Source organism: Notothenia rossii, assembly GCF_949606895.1.
Source record: "Notothenia rossii genome assembly, chromosome: 12".
NCBI classification, from domain to species: domain Eukaryota; kingdom Metazoa; phylum Chordata; class Actinopteri; order Perciformes; family Nototheniidae; genus Notothenia; species Notothenia rossii.
The window spans coordinates 8599347-8618766 of NC_136911.1; the positions used below are offsets into that span (position 1 = coordinate 8599347).

The window sequence follows — 19420 nt, forward strand, 5'->3', positions numbered from 1 at the left end:
TCTAGGGTCTACCGGAGAAATGGCACTGCGCACACACTGAGCTGTTTGCTTTTCTGAATTCCCATGACGGCTAGAAAGTGGAGTCATGTTTCCGCCGTCGAATAAAACCCCACTTTGTTTCTGCTCCGTCGGTCAAAGGCTCTGAAAATAGTCGCAGCCTTTCAAAGTTTATTACTCAGTGTTTTTCACACATCGCTAAAACAAGGGTGACGGTACGCCAAAGCACATTTTCCTCAATGTAATTATGCCAGATATAGTCTTGAAATCACCAAATAAAGTAGAAATAAGTACTTTGAAAATAAGCTACCAAAAAAGCAGAAGTAATGAGTCGTGAATCCATCTACCACTGACCTTGACCACCCCTTTCTCGTGCATGGTGATGCAATTGTTGGGGTCTTTGGACAGCTGGTACAGGGCCATAGCCGTGCTCTGGTGGACTTCCTTGTCTTTTGACTTGAGGTAACGCACCAGGGGGGCCACGGCGCCAGCATCACCGAAAGACGCCCTGTTGCTGCCCCACATGCAGCAGTGACCAATGGCCTCAGCAAGGTGGCGACGGAGCCTGTCATCAGTCTGCGAACAGGAGAACAGGATGCTATTGGCCCCCGGAGACCAGTCTTTACAATGTACAGAATAACAAGCTCTACTACAGCTCTGCAAAAGGCTCCTGGCAGAATCCTATGTTTTTCTCATTAGCGGGGTTTTTGTTTATTGACAGTAAGTGCAGTGTTGTTGAATAGTAAAACCTTGTTGTTTGTCTCCAGTAGTGGGGTGCACTTACCGTGTTAGTCTGCTTGGCGAGCAGCGGGACGACCCCGTGATCCGTAAGGACTGCCAGGTTCTCCTTGTCTTTGGCTATTTTGGCGATGGCGGCGCAGATGCTTGCCAGCACCTCGTTGTTTGTTGACTTCAGCAAATTAACAATCAGTTCCAATCCACCGACGAGGGAGCGCACCATTTCCCCTGCATCCTATAGTCAGAGAGTCTGTTATTAGCCTAGGCTCTGTCAAAATGAGCAACAGGGATGACGAGGAGGGAGGTAGTGTAATGAATGGGGAAAGAGGAGAGGCAGCCAGGGGTATTTGAAAAAAAGGCATAAAAAACAAAGAACACTGAATAAGTACAAGCAAAGTATTTACATAAGGGAACACTCAAAGTGCCATCAGTGCTAACTAGCGAGTATACCTATCTTTATATATGTAAAAACAATAACAACCGCTCTTACAGCACAACTGTGTTGTGGATTTGGGCGAAAAAGCAACACGTGTGACATCTTTGTCAACCCCTACTTGTCATAACGAACATGACACATAGAATTTAGAGCTTAGAGGTGACATTTGAAACTCTCGCCTCAGACAGACACACACAAGGCCTCATGGTTTGAGTTCATGGCACCAGATGGTACCACAGGACTCTCAGCCACTTTTGAGGTAATGCCTACCAAACCAACAGGCTGGTGGGGCGTGCTGAGGGAACCACAGCGGAAGAGCTGGAGGAGGCACTGGCTGCAGTATGGCTTGGCACATCAGGCCGCTGTTTAAAATCAGAAATCACCATATCGCCAACCATGGGAGAATACATGACCGTGGCCGAGTCTGTGATGTTCAGCTTTGAAAATAGAACTGAAATGTTCCCAGAAGCATACAATTATGGATGCAAATCATAAAGCAGGCGTATTTTTAGTCCATTTCAACATCAATCAGCATGTCCAGAGCTGATGTATGGCCGAACATTTGTTACATGCAATGTTCTTCATTCTATAAGTTAAGGGATTTCTTCAAATTCAGCACGGACAAAAAGCAGTGCATGATTTACAGTTTCAGTGTAGAGGTACTTTTGGAGACCTGGGTGCACAGACAGAGAGCCCACAGCTGAGAGCCGGGCCAGGGTGTATGGGCCCTGTGATGGCGTGCCAGAGGATGAGCCATGTGTGCAGTGCAGGGTAGAGAGAGGGGTGCCGGGGCCAGGAGCTGACCCCCAGACTCACAGGAAGTCTTTCCTCAGGAATACTGATGAAGGCTGGCTGGGAGTCCCTGCGACAGAGGAAGCTCTCTCAAGCCACCAGCTGCGATAGACTAGCCAGAATCTCTTTCATGGCCTGGAAGGGCCCCCAGATCTGAAAACCGCAACATTATGAGGCTGCACACGGAAAGGCCTTTCTCACTATCCTCTCACTCTCTCCTCCTCCTCTTACCCAAGGATGAAATGAAATAGAAAACACATTATCTGCTGTGCGTGATCTCATGCTAAGCCAAGCTCAGAATGGCAGACGCGTGCCCTGACCTTTTCTCTGAAGCAATCAGGCTTCTATAACATACATGGCTATAATGTCAAGGAAAAATAAATCAAGCACCTAAATGCACCTCTGCGTCCAGGCAAATTAATTATACACCCCATTACATACGATTGGGATCGTTCTACTTCCTTGATTGGAGAATAAAGATAATTGAATGATTCACTGCTCTTGACAGTATACTTATGGTGTGTGAGTTTAGGTTGTGGACCTGTGGGCATCAGGAAGAGCATCTATCTGTGGAGGCAGTACAGTATGGAGCATCCAGCAGATGCATTTATACCACGGCTCTCTCATAAATCCACTATGGAACTGCTAACACAAACCACATGGGGTCTTTATCTAAATAGCGGCTGCACCGAAGCAGCTGTATCAGGTTCCTCAACCCCACGGGCCGAGAGCACTATTCAGCCTTTGTCATTGCCCCCGTCCCAGAGAAATCACCCAAAAAGCATGTTCATGAATTTCCCCTCAAAATTGGCAAACTGACATCCAGACAAACATTGTCAAACTTTGTTAGCGCTCAATGGTGGACCCGCAGACCTGCCATATGGTTGCCATGCATCATTTTCGCTATACTTCTAGGCCAGAGTAAAAACCCAGACCCCCATAGACACCTGCCTGGGCCCAACTGTTTAAATTAACCCAGATTGTCCCACTGACATGCTGTTTACCTTAATCACTGCGATAATCTATTAGAACAACATTACGTTTGTAGTTGGGACTGCTCAGGGGATCAAAGACCTGCTAATGTGTAACAGAAATGAGAGTTGACGGACGAGGGTAAAGGAACCTAATTTTCATATTGCTCGTGTGTAAGAACAGTTCCCCACTGATTTAGCATGAACTCCTGCAAACATGCTGATTCAAGATGGTCCGTTTAAAAAAAAGAGTATCTAAATCGATGCATATGAGTCCGAGATGTCGTCTTTCTCATTTAACGTCCTCTCTTTCCTATCTAAATTACCCATAATGCAACTTGACAACAAACATTTTCAAGTGTGTCACGGAGTAGTTTTTCTTATTTAAGTCTATATGTGTAGTAAGTATTATTGTCCATGTTGTGGGTTTTGTATTTATTTATTGATGAAAAAATATGTTTTAGAAAAGCGCTTTCACTGAACTTGTCTCGTACCCTATGCTGTGTGTCGATTGTGAATCTCTGTAACTGGTAGCATGTTGAGGCAAGATTTTCAGAAGCAATGCCACAGGATATTACTGAGCCTTTCTCCCTGCCTGCTTCCCAATTCACAGATCCCAGTGTGCCAAGGAGGCTTCTCTGCTTCATATTAGCCCGAAGTTCATGTAAGCCCCCTCTGACACAGCTCTGCCCCCGCTAACCTCCCAGCAGCAGCAGCAGGTTGGAGGGAGAGCTTAGGATAGCAGCATGGTGATATAAGTGGGCTTCAGTGTTGTGAGTGGGATAATTCTGAAACGACACGAACCCTGCAGACCTCTTTGATTCAGAGGCTATAATCCGTCTGCCTTAGGTGTGCTTTACTCGCAGAGAGAGGACAGGGGCCGAAAAAACAAATATACTTCACTGTACTGTACCTTTGCATTGTTAATGCAAGGACAAAGGGCCCATGCAGCGCTGGATTGCACTTCTGCACTGGGGTTTTTCAATAGGGACCACACCAGGCGGACTCCATCAAGCTGGTCGATGATTCTGTTGGAAGAAAGAGACAGGAAGTAGTGTGAGAAGGGAGGAAGAAAGCCCCCAAAAATGTTGCTTTTTTGGTTGTAATTTTCTGCTTGAATGATTGTGTGATCATCCTGATCATGTTTGTTTCTCAGAGCTTTGGCTGTTTTAGTCTGGCCTGCAGCAGGCTCAACTCAACTTCCGCCAAGTAGGATCAAAACATCGATCAATTTCAGAGTTGGCTTTTCATCACGACTTGCCTTCAGCCCTCCTCCCTCCTCAGTTCCTCTCCAGGACTGAAACCCACCCACTGTCTGCTCGCTCAAATCCCTCTCGATGGAAAAGCTCAATGAGCCAGGGGTTAACGCACATACATCTGCACATATAGTGCTTCATACATAGATTTATAAATAGTAGCCGAGACAAACTTACACTTTATGTTGGTGGCTTGTTTTTCAACCAAAGCCAAAAAGAGGAACTCTTTCCAAATCAAACAGAGCCACAGACGGGTCGCTCTATATTTCATGAGGTCTGAGTGAAGTTTACTTAGGCATGAACTGTATTTCATGTCGTATACATGACTGTAGTCAAAACTGCAGTCAGGGTCTGAGAACCCAAAGAATTACAACACAGTGCACCCGTTGTCTGGTATAAATAACATGTAACGTGTTCCCCATGTGTGCGTCCACCAACAAGGCGGACATTGAATGCTGTCATAATTACTTAAACACTCTCTAATCACTGTATCTCCGTGACTGGCAACGAGCGAACACTCATCAGGGACGTCCTCTGCGCCATCTGTCTTCTGTTTGCACATAAATCAGTCTGCAGGGATCATAACATCAGATTCCAGTCTGCAGGGCCTCCTAAATCCGGGCCGAAAACAAAAGTGAAGCGTCACATCATCGTCCAAAACAGCTCCGTCTTCCCATGAAGCAGGTATGAAACAGATTAGCAATGAAGTCACAGCTGACAGTGATGGATTTAGAGGAGGAGACCACAAACCCAGGAGGCATAAAACAACGTGTGCTCACTCTTGTAGCTACACAGGATTCACCGAAGGAAGTGCTGTGTCATCAACCACACACTGCCTACTGCTTGAGAATGAAAACAAACACATGCGTTTTTCATGGGGAACTTGAAAGTGACCGTTGTTTGTTTTGGGCTTTCGGTGGTTATGGATGAGCTTCATCAGAACCATGATGAGAGAATGATTGTGCTGATCAACAGAAGGTATCAGAGAAAAGAGCTTGTTTTGGAAAAAATGAAGTCATGTTAACAGACAAGAATATTGTAGCTTACTGTGTGGTGTCATGCATCATCATATTTGTTAGCTAGCCAAATACCGTCTAATCACTGTGAATCTGGAAAACAGTGTTTGGTGGGAGCAGGAAGCAATCAAAAATGAGTTATGTTAATTGCTCAGCAAACTACTGAACACATACATGTCTCAAAATAAGCCATCGCCACAAAACATACACTACATGCAAGAAGGCGTTGAAATAACAACGTTCTGTTTACAGCGGAGTGTGAAGGCTGAAAAATGACAAGGTCTGGCTTAAATACTGTATACATAACGTGAGAAAACACGGAGAACATGATGAACCACGTAAAACTCTTCTCGCCTTGTGGGAAGTTTACCACAGTTGGTTGCTGTATTTTGACATGATTCTCTTTTTATTGAGCCCTTTGGTTTTTTTCATCCAAACAAATGTAATAGGCTCATAGGGTAGCATTAACAGCTAGCTTACGATGTAAACTCCAACATTAGGTCGTATGTGTGTCCAGTTCTAATTAAGAAGTGTTGTGTAGTGCATAACAGCCTCGTAAAAGCAATGAGACACAGATGGAAGGTCCACAATGTTCTGAAGTAACGAGGGCGAGGTTAAATGAACAGAACAAAGTCGGCTCTGGACTGTGGTTCGCTTTTTTTTTCCCAGCCATGAACTCTTGGACAGGGAAGGGCGTTAGGTATGTTCGTGTGACCAGCTCAAGTCCCGACATAGACCACAAAGCTATAGTAAAACACCACAACCATATTTAACTTAGCAGGTACAATAAACAAAGCTTCTGAAAGATGTCATTAAGCTGGGGATAAAAGAGAAAAGTACCTGCATGATTACAAATTACAAGAACATAGATTTCTTTAAGCATGAGCCCATGACAGGTTAATTATACCGTGTTTGGATCAAGTAATTGGTGTCATTCCCTTGTCAAAACATTTGACATAAATACGCGGCCAAGAATAGGGGTTTGGAGGTAATTGAGTAAAGACAGTGAGCAAGCCACTAATGATATTTTAAGAGACACCTCACATGGGGCTGTTTGCCTTGTGTAAAGTGTAATAAATGGAAAAGAGCTAGTTGGATGTAAGGTGACACTTACGCCATGTTATCCATATCCGTAGCACAGGCACCCACTGCGTTGGTTACATTCACAAGCAGCGCCTAGAAAAAAGACAAATAAAAAGTCAATCAATCAATATAATATGGTCAAAAGATAAAATGGCCATTATGCAATAAGAGATCATTCAACATGCCTGATTAGTTCCAGTGAGCAGATTCACAAGCGATTTGATGCCTCCACACTTGCGGATGATGGCCTTGTTAGCAGCTATCCGGGCGAATTCTCCCACAGCTCCCACTACATTTACCAGAACTTCTTCAGGCTGATCTGTCAGCAGGCCAACCAGGGTCTCCAGGGCTTTGTACTCCTGAAACCTGTCAAGAGTGGAACAAAGGGGAATTAACCAATCAATTCACATTGATTTGTTAGATGTATTAATAATTGATAGATGTTAACGAATAAGAAAGAAGAAGAAGAGTCTGCAGCGATTTTAGTATTTGAGGCTGTGCTATGGACTAAATGTTGACATTAGGATGGTAGGGTATAGCTTAATTTTTCTACTACTTTGTACAATGCTAACATGCTGATGTTAACTAATAGACAATGTACAAGGAGCAGCTCACAATTTCAAAACAAACCTAGACAGGGTGAGCAAGACCCTGACGCAAAGGACCATGTCGACCTTTTAGCGTAATCTGTTAGCATGCTAGCATTGGCTAATTAGCAATAAACACAAAACGCGCTTTTTTTTACGGTGTTTAAAAATAAAGAAGTGGACAAAAAAATACCTGGAGCTAGAGAAAAAGTGGTTTAATGCATGTGAGCAATATAATGGCAATCAGATCAATAGTTAAACAGACATTTCACTCAAAACCCCAAATGGCAACCACAGTTGGCACTCAATGAAATGCCCTAAGGAAAAATGCTGCTAGATAAAAAAGTCAGGGGATTGTCCATCCTCCAGGGAACACAAATGTCTGGTAAACATCTATGTCATTCTACACAATAACTGTTGAGATATTTAAGTGTAGATTCAAAGTGGTGGACTGATTGGCCAATTGACTGACTAAGGACAATATTGTGGCTAAACACGCAATAGTTGTCTGGCTTGACTTGGTTTGAGTTGGTACGTCAGCAGCGTGGCAGGGATTCAGAGGGGCGGTTGACTGAAGGTGTGTTTGTTGTCTTCATCTAACATCTCACTAGAGCTGTTTATGCTTGTACTTTCCTCCCGGCTCCCTACTTTAAAGTGATAAGTAGTGGCTACAGTGCCCTGAGCCACATGGATATAGATCTCTTACTGTAACCCAGCAGTACAGGCAGTTTTCCCACGACTGCTCACAGTTGTCCCTTGTCCGTACCATAGCTTTGATGAGGCTTGGAAACTCTCCCTCCCTATTTAGCTGTGATTCTTCCTTGTTTGCCAATGCTATAGAGTGGTAAACTACAGTAAACATTTAAAAGGGATATACTGCGGTCGCACAAAAACCTCAACAAACCTCTGATGTACAGTTAAGCCCTACGACTGTTTTTATTCACAGTTACGGTTGCTGGCATCATGGTCCTTAAGCTGTTGTGGATGGCCAAGGTCATTTGGGTTTGGTCAGGGGCCGACGACACACAGCCTATTCTCGCAAGGGAAAACACTGCTAATGAACATCGGAGCTGCCAAAGTTAACTTCAATGAAATTCACCATAAAGAAAAACAATGGTTTGCCAATGGCATCACTGAAGTGTCATCTGCAGTCGACTGCATTACAATTATCTCGTAATCACAGACATAACTTTTGATGAATGAACAGTAAGACATGACTATTTTTGTGAAGCCAATCCCGGTCGGGGTAATTACGTTATGGCAAGAGCAACATCACACAAGACAACCTGAGTTTGCTTCTTCTGCAAACACTGGGGACGTTTATTAAAGCCTGTCAGAAGACACAGGAACCGCATTGGCGCTTATGTGTAGAAGATTCTAAGATTGATTGTCTGTCTTTTCCTTTTTCAAAGTGCTGAAAACCTAAATGCTGCCTTTTACGCACACTAGTGTTTAAAGGTAAAGTGAAAGTAAAACATTTTAAAGACCCAGACTATGAAGAGAAAAGAACTGGCTCCTTTAACCTGAAATTGAGCAGATAGATTGATCTATCTCATTTAAAAAGAAAAAAAGGAAAAGCAGTGACTTGGGTGAGCACAGAACTTTTGTGAGGTAAGGAGAAGTATCATTTGGAAGGGCAATTATGGTGTGCTCATCATAGCGTTGGAACAGAGGTAAGATGGCAGAGTAGTCAGTCATTGGAAGCGAACCCCACAATCTTGACCCTCAACATTACTGTGCTGGCAAATACAGAGAGACTTGGCAGTGGTGACTTTCCATTACAGGGTATTCACTCACTCTTTTGTTAAGGGCTTTTTACAGCTTGTTTGTGTGTCCATAACACTTCAGTATACAGGCTCAGGGGACTTCATATCGATGCGTTCATATATCCAAACAAAATATCTTTCCAAGAAGTGCTTTTACAAAGGTATTTCCATAGTAAATATAAGCTTGGACAAGGTACAGCCGTCTCAAAAAAACACACAGTAATGTGGTCTTTAAATAAACACTTAAGCTATGAATGTCATTACATTTCTGGGGCATCAATCATCTCTCATTTTGATGCATCATTAATCAGCGAAATGGCTTACACAAGCTACTTGTCTTAAGTGGAGGTCCCCGGACCTTTATGCTGTCCAGACCGCGCAAATCACCAGTCACATAAAAGAAATGTTGTTTGCAATGGGCCAAAGGGTTTGTTTTATTTGACCATGCACTTAATGAAAGAAAAGAGAGAGAGAGTAACCCCTCCCTGCCTGTCAATATTGATGGAGCAAAAATGTATTCCAAAATGATTTTCGTTTCTTTACACCACTCAGCCCATGATTGATTCTGAAATGAGCACATGCCCCTGAAACCCTGTTACATTAGCAGCCTTTCCTTTTTGACAGTAATGACTCGGTCACTGTATTCCAAGCTTTGGCCTGACCTAGACTTTTTTAAGTGATTCAAATAAGCCTGGGAGAGTATGAAAAAACAGATCCACTTACACATTCAAGTGTGCATTTAAAACATTGGCTGTGCATCACGCTGCTTTCTTCCTGAGGAGGTGGCCACATTTCACCTTCATTCACACCCAAGAGCCCACAGCGTCCAAAATAAAACATAACACACACGGGGAAGAAACCACAAAATGATGGCACTCTGTTTGTTAAATGTAGAGAGGGCCCTCAAAGTGTTGTAAATGAAGTGTCACTAAATGTGGTTTACGTGTGATTAATGGTCTTATCATAATTATTTCTATTATTGTTATTATCAGTAGTAATATAAGTATTTAACATGGCAACAGTGTGACAGGTAATTACATATGGCAGAGGGCCTGTCCTGGCAGTGAGTTTATTAAAGCTACCACATTACTCATGGTCTGTGGAGTTCACACAAGCGCCAGGCTTTCCAAACTATGTCCATTTTTCTATTGTTTTAAGAGATTTGTTTGTTAAATGAACAAAGCAAAAGTAAGGTCACTATCTTTATTTAAATCAAATAAATTCCCCAAAGGTTTTTTTGTTCATGCATGGCGTGGGTTAAAGAGACAGGGATCCTTCCATCTTGCTTCAGAGGAATGTTATTGTCATGCCTCCACTCCTGTAAAGAAATCTTCATTTAACTCGATGTGGCAGCAGACACTCAGTTCCAGTTGGGAGGATTTCACTCAAACTTTAAATGTAGGATATCATTCTGTCAGATATGATATATGAAGTGAAGATAGATCTTTGTGAGTGCTACTGGTCCCTTTTCTTGTTATTTTTAGAGGTTCACTGCAATTTGAACTACTTCTTGGTCGGAAGAAAAAGCCTTTTTTCACATCATCTCACCTCAGCGCAAAGCCTTACAATTGAAGAATACTCTTTATCGTAGAATCATCAATTACCAGTTGCTTGCCTACAATGGAGAGCATGTGTTTTGAATGAATGAAAACATTACAAAGGTATTACATATATGCAATGGGGTTATATATTATGTAGCCAGCCTAACACAGAATAAGAAAATAAATACATTAAATGATTCTTTCAAGGGAGCATTAGTGGGAATGTATAGGGCCAAGATGCGGTCTCAAGGAATTATTTATTTTAGAGGGAAAATGAGGGATTTAAAAATCATCTGACACTTAAATACAAGTCAAAAACCATTCCACAAATGTCACTGCTGAAGGAACCAGGCTGAATGACACTTAAATAAACCCCAGCCTGACATGAAAAATGATTAAAGGCTCTGTCAGCCTTCTGACATTAGAAACTCCGAGGCCGATGCCTTTAATATTCACAGGCTTAGAATAACACATCACCGAAGTCTATCAAATCAACACATCGGCTTGAGCCTTCGTTAACGATGGGAAAGACTGAATTCTAGCAGCAAACACTCACATAAAAGATCAGAGCAAATAGAATCCGTAGAAAAACTTTACATTTATGCAAGTAATCACTTCAACCAGATGCAATTGTAAAGGAAATGGAGATATGATAAAAGCATCAGAGTGGAAAAAGTGATACAGCTAGTCGTGAATGAATAACAGCACCGCCGTAAAAGTATAAAAAAACATATGTGCTGATGGCATGGCGACGAGTAATGCACGCAAGTTGGTTGATACCCTATTGGTGTTCTGTTTTCACATACTGTAACCACATTATCTCAAGAAACATATTTTCCAGAAGTTATGAGCACACATGCGTGAAATTACCAATTACTATTAATCCCCTTTAAAATGAGGCTCATTAGATTGTTGCTCCTATGATTGATTTATCAAAATCATACTAATCTGTTACAACTAATTACAAACACATCCCAAAATATATAGCCGCAATGTGTTTCTGTATCTCTGGTATGTTAAATGCGTGTGTTAATGGGCATGTGAGGTAATGAGAGGTAATAAGGTAAGACCCAGAGTCCATGCGTACTTAGCCACATTCTCCATGCTGATGGAACACTTCCAGATGGCTCCGGTGGCGGCGGCCAGCAGCTGCTTGTTGGACGCCTTGCTCAGCAGAGAGGCCAGCGGCTGCAGACCTTTGTACTCACGTACCAGGTCACGAGTTTGTTTGCCTTCTGCACACTGCATAGAGTAAAAGAGATGGTCAAGATCTTCAGGAAGTATAGGAAAAATGTTTTTTACTAAGTGCCATTTTCTCACATTTGTTCATGAAATGAATGTTACCTTGAAGATTGCACTGGCACAATGCATTTGGAGCTCATCATTGTCACTGCTTAGGTTTTTAACCAAATCCTTGATCATGCCTTCGGTCTGAATGGCAATCCTGTAGCTTTCCTGTAGTGACATGAACAACATTGGCTTATCAGTAGGTATTTTATATATTTACTGGTATTATGTTTCTTTATGTTTATAATATTGTTTCTTAGTTTCACATGACAAGTACAGTATAGTGTCTTTCATTTCTACCCTAAAATTTATGTTAAACATGTGTTTTTTACATCCTTACACACCCTGCTGAAATCACATAGTGTAAAGGTAAAGCTTGCACTATCCTATCACTTTTGGTATTTTCTACAAATGTCAGGCTTGTCAATCTCTACAGTACATTGTAAAGGTGTTTTAGTTAGTTGGCCTCAAAACACATCGCCCCTTCTAAAGAAACAAATGCTTCACTGAGTACGCAGAAGTTCACTCTGAAGTTCACTCTGCATACTCAAACTGTAATAAAAAGTGTATTTGGAGCTCATTTCGGGCAAATAACAATAAACAATGTGGTGTTCTGGTGAGTGTTTCCATTGTAATTAAGGTGCAAGTGTGGCTCATTGATGTGTTTTGAATAGGTTTATTCATCTCTGTGGTAAATAGGAAGAAAGAGTACTTGGTGGTAGGAACATTCATTGTTACTTTAGGCCTTTCATTGGATCCTTTGATAGAAGTAAAACATTATTTACAGTATTTTAAATGTCTTATAGAATGAGACTTTTAGCTTTTATTGCACAGATCATGAATTGACAATGTATGCCACATTTGACGATAAAGGGCATATTGTTCCCTCTCACCTCTGAGGCACACTCCTGCAGGGTGCCCACCACAGGAATGAGCATGTTCTCGTGTGGAGACTTGAGCAGGCGTCCCAGCAGAGGGATGCCCCCGGCCTTCCGGATGGCCTCCTTGTTCTTGGTGCTCTTGCTGCAGCTCCACAGTGCCAGAGCACCGCAGCGAGCCACCTCCACATCCTTCTCCTGGTTTGCACTCAGGCTGGCTAAATTCGGAACGCAGTCCAGCAGCTTCACCTGAGCGGAGAGAAGAGGGAGGATAAACACAAACATAAAAATGTGTGCGAACAAACATCCAGACCGCACGTCTCAAAGCAAAAAAACTCCAGACTCACACATTTATACAAACTCTGTGAACTTGTCATAAATTCAAGGACTCTGAGAAGTTTTGCTGCATGGTTGGAGTGATAATGGATGGGTCCAGATGAGAATAGCAAGTTGTTGGCTGTGATTAAGGGTGTAATTAAAATTCTATTACTACTGGGTCTGCAAAGATGAAAAAGCCAGACTGTTAGGAGTGGAAAACTGTCAGGATTGATGTTGATGTTAGGCCTGAAAAGCCCAGTGTGACGGTTTATGGCCATCATTCAGTGTTCTAATCCATAGTTCCTGGCTTGTGAGAGAGAGCAGGCAAAGCTATTACACACAGCGCAGTTCAAAGGTGGTCTCATAGCATAGCGTGAAATTAATCTGCCTTCGTGAGTGACTTGCACATGAGAACATCCGATTTGGGGCTGGGGAAAATATACAAGGCATGGAGGCTTTAATCACAGGTCCCTCTGTCAACAAACATGAATGCAGGTCAGAGGATGTAGGGGACATTCTATCTGTTGTACCACAGCACCGTTCTGCTGGTTTTAAAAGCCTGGGTGGGTGCGTACAGTGTGAAGAGGGCATACATTGAGGATTAATCTGCTTTGATTTAGAACATAGTTTAGTTTAGTTTAGATTGATTCCATAGATTTGATCTGATTGTAAAGAAGAACCATTTCCGAGCCGCATACACATACTAAATCTCAGAAGTGCTTTTACAACCATGTAATCTGCCCTTATGCAAGTAAACTAGTGGGAAGGTGTTTTTTAAATATTTATTGCAACTACATTTTTTGGAATGACAGCAAATAAGTTTGAAATGGCCCTGAAGACCCAAGTTTTTGAGTGAGAATATAATACTGGTTTTATTAGATCACAGAAGGAACAGAGTGCCCTTAGTGTGGAAAGCCCTAAACAAAACCATTCAAAAACATCAAGGATCCAGTCCCCACACCCTGCGGAACACCCTCTGATTAACTCATGGGACTAGTGACATCCAGCTAAAAATGAATGGCGAAAGGAACATGACCACAAGTACAAAGAAATGGAGCGCTGCCACTTTGTTAAGCCACGTCTGGATTCGTTTATTACGCCTAAAACTAATTATAAACGGTAATATGCGGATCACATCGCAATTATGCACCATACCATTTTTCCAATGGGTCCATAGTGGCCGTGGTACAAATAATGGTTGCACTAAGTTACAAAATAGTTGAAACAGACAAATGGTTTTATTGGAAAATCTTATATTCATTAACCAATACCAGGCTCTGATATTCAGCCTTCTTTTTACATTGCCATTACAAAGATTGGTTATACTATTTACACCAACTTGAATGAACGTTGCTTCTTGTTCATACTCACCAGTTTTTTGATACCGCCATACTGCCTGACGGTTCTCCTTGCTCGTCGGAACCTGGCCACGTTAGAGATGGTCTCGGCTGCCAAGGCCTTGAGGTCCTTCACTGGGGAGTCCAGAATCCTCACGATGCTCTGCAGGCCTCCCATGTCTACAATGGCTCGACGGATTTGCACGTTGTGACTTATCTTCCTCAGGATTTTAAGGGAGCCAATCTAAAAACACACACAATAAAACCAACCCAAAAAGATATTTGATGGAAAATAAATGGTTGTGTCTATGCTAATGTAAGGCCTCCTTGTGTGCTAAAAGAACATAAAGCTACTAGCAACACAAATTAGAATAGTCATGACAAAAGACGTAATCAAATCAGGTCAAAAAGCACACACAAGTCATTAGGCAAACTGGAGAATGATTGCTACCCCGTGTCTTTAAAGGCACGCTCTCTACCCAGCACTCGGTTTTTGTTACTAAAACACAGGCTGGCACACACGGCCGGCTCGGTTTTTGCCCGCAGGCCATCCAGGTCCAGCTCTGCTTACTTTGCATTTGACTTCATCTGTATCCAGCAAGTTAATGAGGACTTCAAGGCCACCTACGTCCCGGATGGCCAGTTGGCACGTCTCCTGCATCAAATTAAAGTCCATCATGGCGCACAGAGTGAGAACAGTGGCCGTCTGGTCGCCTCCCTGAAATAATAATGCCCAACACGAGTCAATGAAAGAAAAAAAGAAGACATAATGAAAGAGAGGAGGAGAGAATTAAACATTAAGCAGACACTTGGAAAAAGGGAGGAGGACACTAATCTCCCTACTTTCCCCCACGCTCACTCTCCCTCTGTTGTTTCCTCTGATAATACCACTCCTGCTTGGGGTTGTTTTGTTTATACCACAGCCTGGTAAGTGTTAAGCTTTGTGGCGATAAACACTGTAGGAGAGAAATTATCTGCTAACAGAGCGCTAAGCTACGACAACAGTGCCAAGCTCAGAAAACCTTAGACATTGCCCCGAGGATGAAAAATTACACTATTAGCGCTAAAACTTGTGAGTTACCATATCAAGAGTAGAAAATGTTTTGACAGTTGCTATACACACACATATCATTTTAGACCTGCGCCACAGCGATTAGTAACTTGGTAGCTACAACACTACTGAGTCAACAAGTGCCTCGAGGTGGGGAAATCTGCTCTTTGATTTAAATTCAAGCCCCTAAACACACATGGGGGCCAAACACTGATTACGTTTGATAGGAACTTAGCTAAAATATGTTCACAAAAAATGAATAGATTAAAAAATGTGCATGTGTGGCTGGTCAAATCCTCAACTGTGGCAGAGTCTTTCTTATTTGACTGTTTTCTACTAAATTTAGTGACCAAATTCTATTCTTTCGGCTCCAAATGGACAAATCAACATAATGTCCTAGATGGGCCGATGTTGATGGCACTTAAACCTCCAGTTGGTTCTATGAGATGTTTCAACTGCAGGCAGCAATGATGTTTTTTTCTTGCCATATTTAGTCTGCATCATAAGGAGTTGCGTAACAATCTTTGTTGACATGCAATGGTTTTAATCATGAAACAGGGGGGGAAATCGGTAGTCAGATAAAACAGAAGCTTGTGGCACGCAAAGGCAACAGTTAGCTGCTGTAACACTAGACCTGCAACATGGCTTTGATATGTGACACTGAGATCTAGTCCAAAATCTGCTGGCGAGTGAACAATCAAATATGATTCAATTTTTCGCTGTGGTTTGAATGTGATACACATAGAATTCTCATCTACTGGATTCAAGGCCGCCTCTACCGTTCCAAGTTTGAAGGTCCTTTATTAGTTGCACACTTTGCGAACAATTTAAGACGTCAGCACCGTCCTACATAGATAATTTCAACTGAACATAAGAATGTAGCTTGTCCTGCTATCAGCTATGAGTAGAAAATAGCCCATCACTATATAGAATGCACGAGCAGTAATGTGTTTCATGCCGCTTTTGGAGGGGCGGGCTCATCACTATAGGCATATACCAGAGAATCAAGTGGTGTTTGATCATATCTCCCTCACAAAGCGGTGCTCTGACACAGCAGGATAACGGCCACATGTGTTCTCCATATCATGATGCAAGCCTAAATGTGAACCATTTGCCCATTAACAGCAGTGGCTCTACGGCTTCCTTTGTCTCCTGCATTCTCATTCTTCAAAGGATTTAGCAGGCAAGGTTCATACATTGTAAAAACAACACGAATGCTATGTTTAGGAGTGATAGCAGGGAGAACAGAAAACAGATCATGTGCTTTCATTTTCGTTAGCTTTGGTCTTGAAGTATTGTCGACATTCTTTAAAACACTGACAACATCTGACAATCTTTTATGATGAAAGATCTTTGACTCTATGAGCATGACGAGCAGATGCTCATAGTGGAACCAATTCAACCACTATTCCACCTTTGAACAATAAATTCAAAAAGCAGTTAAATAGCTGTGCTTTGCATCGATACTGTGTTCCATAACCTACAGGCTTGGCATTGCCATAATCAATACTCATACCGAGTTAAAAACCTCTATAGGTTATAAGGAAACATAACCTGCGATGTATTTTAAATAGTCCTTGAAAACTTAAAAGGCCTTCTCTTTAAACCCAGGTTAGCTTCCACCTTTTGAGATTCCACAACCTTGCTAGCAGCTATGTTAGCTTGTACTTAGGCATAGCGTTGCATTAAGCTAAACGCTATTATCAACTTGCTCAATTGCACATTATGGACACATGTTAATATCCACGTGTTTAGCAAGTCATTCTTACAAGGTTCTCCATTTTCAATGGTTGCTGCACTGAACACAAGTACAGCTAAGGCTAACGGGAATGTGGTTAGTTTAGCAGGAATCATTGAAAAAACGACAGTCAAGGACAAGTGGACATTGGCCTGGTCATGGAGTTAGAATAGTAGTCTAGGGATTACCAAAGTCAGCAGGATTCATCCTCTGGGGAACACGAATGTCCACATTATTACTGCATTTGATAGCAATCCATTGAAAAGTAAGTACATTTGTGATATTTCACTCAGCCTCTTGGTGGCTCTTCAGGAAAGGTTGGAGGATCACTAAAGTCCAACCCAGTCTCACGGCATTTCGTGTTATAGTCACGACATTTAATCTATTGATTCGTGTTCACCAACACGATTTCCCCCTTTTTTTCGTGTCACAGAACGATTTTTAAAGCAATGTATTTTTTTTGGTAGTATGTTTCGTGCCTGCAGCACGTCTTTTTGTCCATTCGGGTCTTGGAAGACCGGAAGCTGTGGGGTTCTGTAATATGTAATGCAGCTGAACAGTGTATTACAATTCCGTTATTTGATGACTTTCAAAGAGAAAAGTAAGAACACTCGGAATAAAGTATTATTTTCTTTCAAAAAAAAAGGTTTTTCGGATTTCATATCGCATTAACACCGTATCCCTACATGCATTGCGGCTGAAACATCCAATCAGGGAGCTTAAACCATAGCTGAGGATCTTGGGTAATCAGTATCGCAATGATGCTCAAAATATATATTGACATTCAGTTCCTGACGGACGCCAAAAAAGCCAGAGATGATGGAATTAAACAAATAAATAAAAACAAGGATAATTGTGTGTTATTGGTGAGTAAATAACAGTGTGTTATTTAGAAAAGAATAACAAAATTAGAAGGAATTTTTTTTTTTTTTAAATACAGATTTCAGTATTCTGAGGCTCTGAGCCACATTTCTTTCCCTCACAGACGACAAAAAAAGTCTGACATTATACAATTTAAAATAAAAACAATAATCGTGGCTTGATATTGAGTAAGAAGATGTTTTTATGAACTCCACAGCTTCCGGTCTTCCAAGACCCGAACGGACAAAAAGACGTGTTGCAAGCATGAAACATACATTGCTTTTAAAATCGTTCTGTGTGACACGAAAAAAAGGGGAAAATCGTGATGGTGAACACGAATCAATCGACTAAATGTCGTGACTATAACGCGAAATGCCGTGAGACTGGGTTGCAAAGTCATTTATCCTCTGGAAACCATGAATCAATGTACAACATTTTGTGTCTAGCATCCAGTAGATGTCAAGCTTTTCCCCGACAAAGTGGAAATGTTGACCTGTAGTGGCGCTAGAGGAAGAGTCAGGAAATCACCAAAGTCATTCAAATGCACATTCTAGGAACCTTGAATATCTGCATCAAATTTCACAGCAATCCATCCAATACTTGTCAAGACGTTCAGCGCAGATGTCCACTTCATTGTGGTGAACTAAGAATCGTCAGGGGAGCACCACAATCTGCTCGGGGGACAATGAATTTCTGAACAACCTTTCATGGCAATCTATCGAATATTAATAGAGATGAGTAAGTCAGGACAGACAGATCAGATAAATTGAGCTTGCCTTCCATAGAGACTTGCGGCACGTGTGTATAAAAACAACATATAAATCCTGATGTACAACACTTAAGTAAGAAGAAGAGACAAAATAAGTGTTTCTTATCAGCTGAATGGATATTTAAATGATGATAGATGGCCGATATAACCCTAAGTAGTGATACTACAGTACACTCAGCTCAACCATTACACATCCCATTGAGAACATGTAGAGTGTGGAATTTCAAGCATGGTATTTAGGATATCTTTAATATTCATTAATCAGCAGTTTAATGGCAACTCATCTAGTAATGATTAAGGAGATAGTTGTATAAATGATCTATTGCCTTGTCTCTTTAAATTGCCTAACAAGGAGTTTAGACATAAAGCAGTAAGAGGGATCAGATTCCATTCATGAGGTGAACCCAATATCAACCACTTAAAGATGCTTTATGCGTTGCATCTCCTCCTTCACTGCAGGTGGCTACTAAAATAGCTAATGCCTCCCCACTGCTGAATGGAGGTCTTATTCTTGTCTGGGGTAGCAGACTGGACTCAACAGACACAGACTGGCCCGCCCGAGCCTATAAATCACCGCAGTGAGCATGTTGGAGCAGGAAGGGGCTTAATAGGGGCTGTCAATGATACCCTATTGACCTGAGACCTTTTCCTTATTGCCGTTTTGTTGTGTATATTTTGCGAATGAGTGAGTGTTTGGCTTCCTGTCACCAGGGATAAAAGTGCATATTGAGAATAAGTGCTCAGATACGTGTGTCTGCAATGCTGGAGCGGTGACAGGTGGACTCGGGCCACTGCCAGCGCTTCATAGAGCTCAGTGTAAGATAGAAGTAGCTGAAAGTAGCGGGTCTTGGCAGAGGCCGAGCCGTAGAGGATGCATGAGGTTTCAAACTTCACTGCACTAATGGCAAGACCAAACTCAAATCCCCTGCTGTATTATGGGGAAAGGTACCGTAAGGATAGAATTAATGATCATTGCTTGTTTCTTGCTTCATATTTGA

The 19420-nt window shown here is 42.0% G+C and overlaps 1 protein-coding gene across 3 annotated transcripts in view; it reads right to left on the reverse strand.

The window, feature by feature from the left end:
• Positions 1-19420, reverse strand: part of odad2 (outer dynein arm docking complex subunit 2) — a 41298-nt gene that overhangs the window by 6622 nt on the left and 15256 nt on the right. The window contains exons 11-20 of one of the 3 annotated variants that reach the window (XM_079661114.1): positions 14575-14721; positions 14038-14247; positions 12364-12597; positions 11528-11638; positions 11271-11425; positions 6475-6655; positions 6321-6382; positions 3848-3962; positions 782-970; positions 352-573 (exon numbers count right to left, since the gene is read on the reverse strand). In XM_079661114.1, the coding sequence (XP_079517240.1) occupies positions 352-573; positions 782-970; positions 3848-3962; positions 6321-6382; positions 6475-6655; positions 11271-11425; positions 11528-11638; positions 12364-12597; positions 14038-14247; positions 14575-14721 (1626 nt within the window). Of the gene's footprint in view, positions 1-351; positions 574-781; positions 971-3846; positions 3963-4658; positions 4802-6320; positions 6383-6474; positions 6656-11270; positions 11426-11527; positions 11639-12363; positions 12598-14037; positions 14248-14574; positions 14722-19420 lie in introns of those variants that run through there. The other 2 variants (XM_079661115.1, XR_013804324.1) reach the window with 2 other exon arrangements.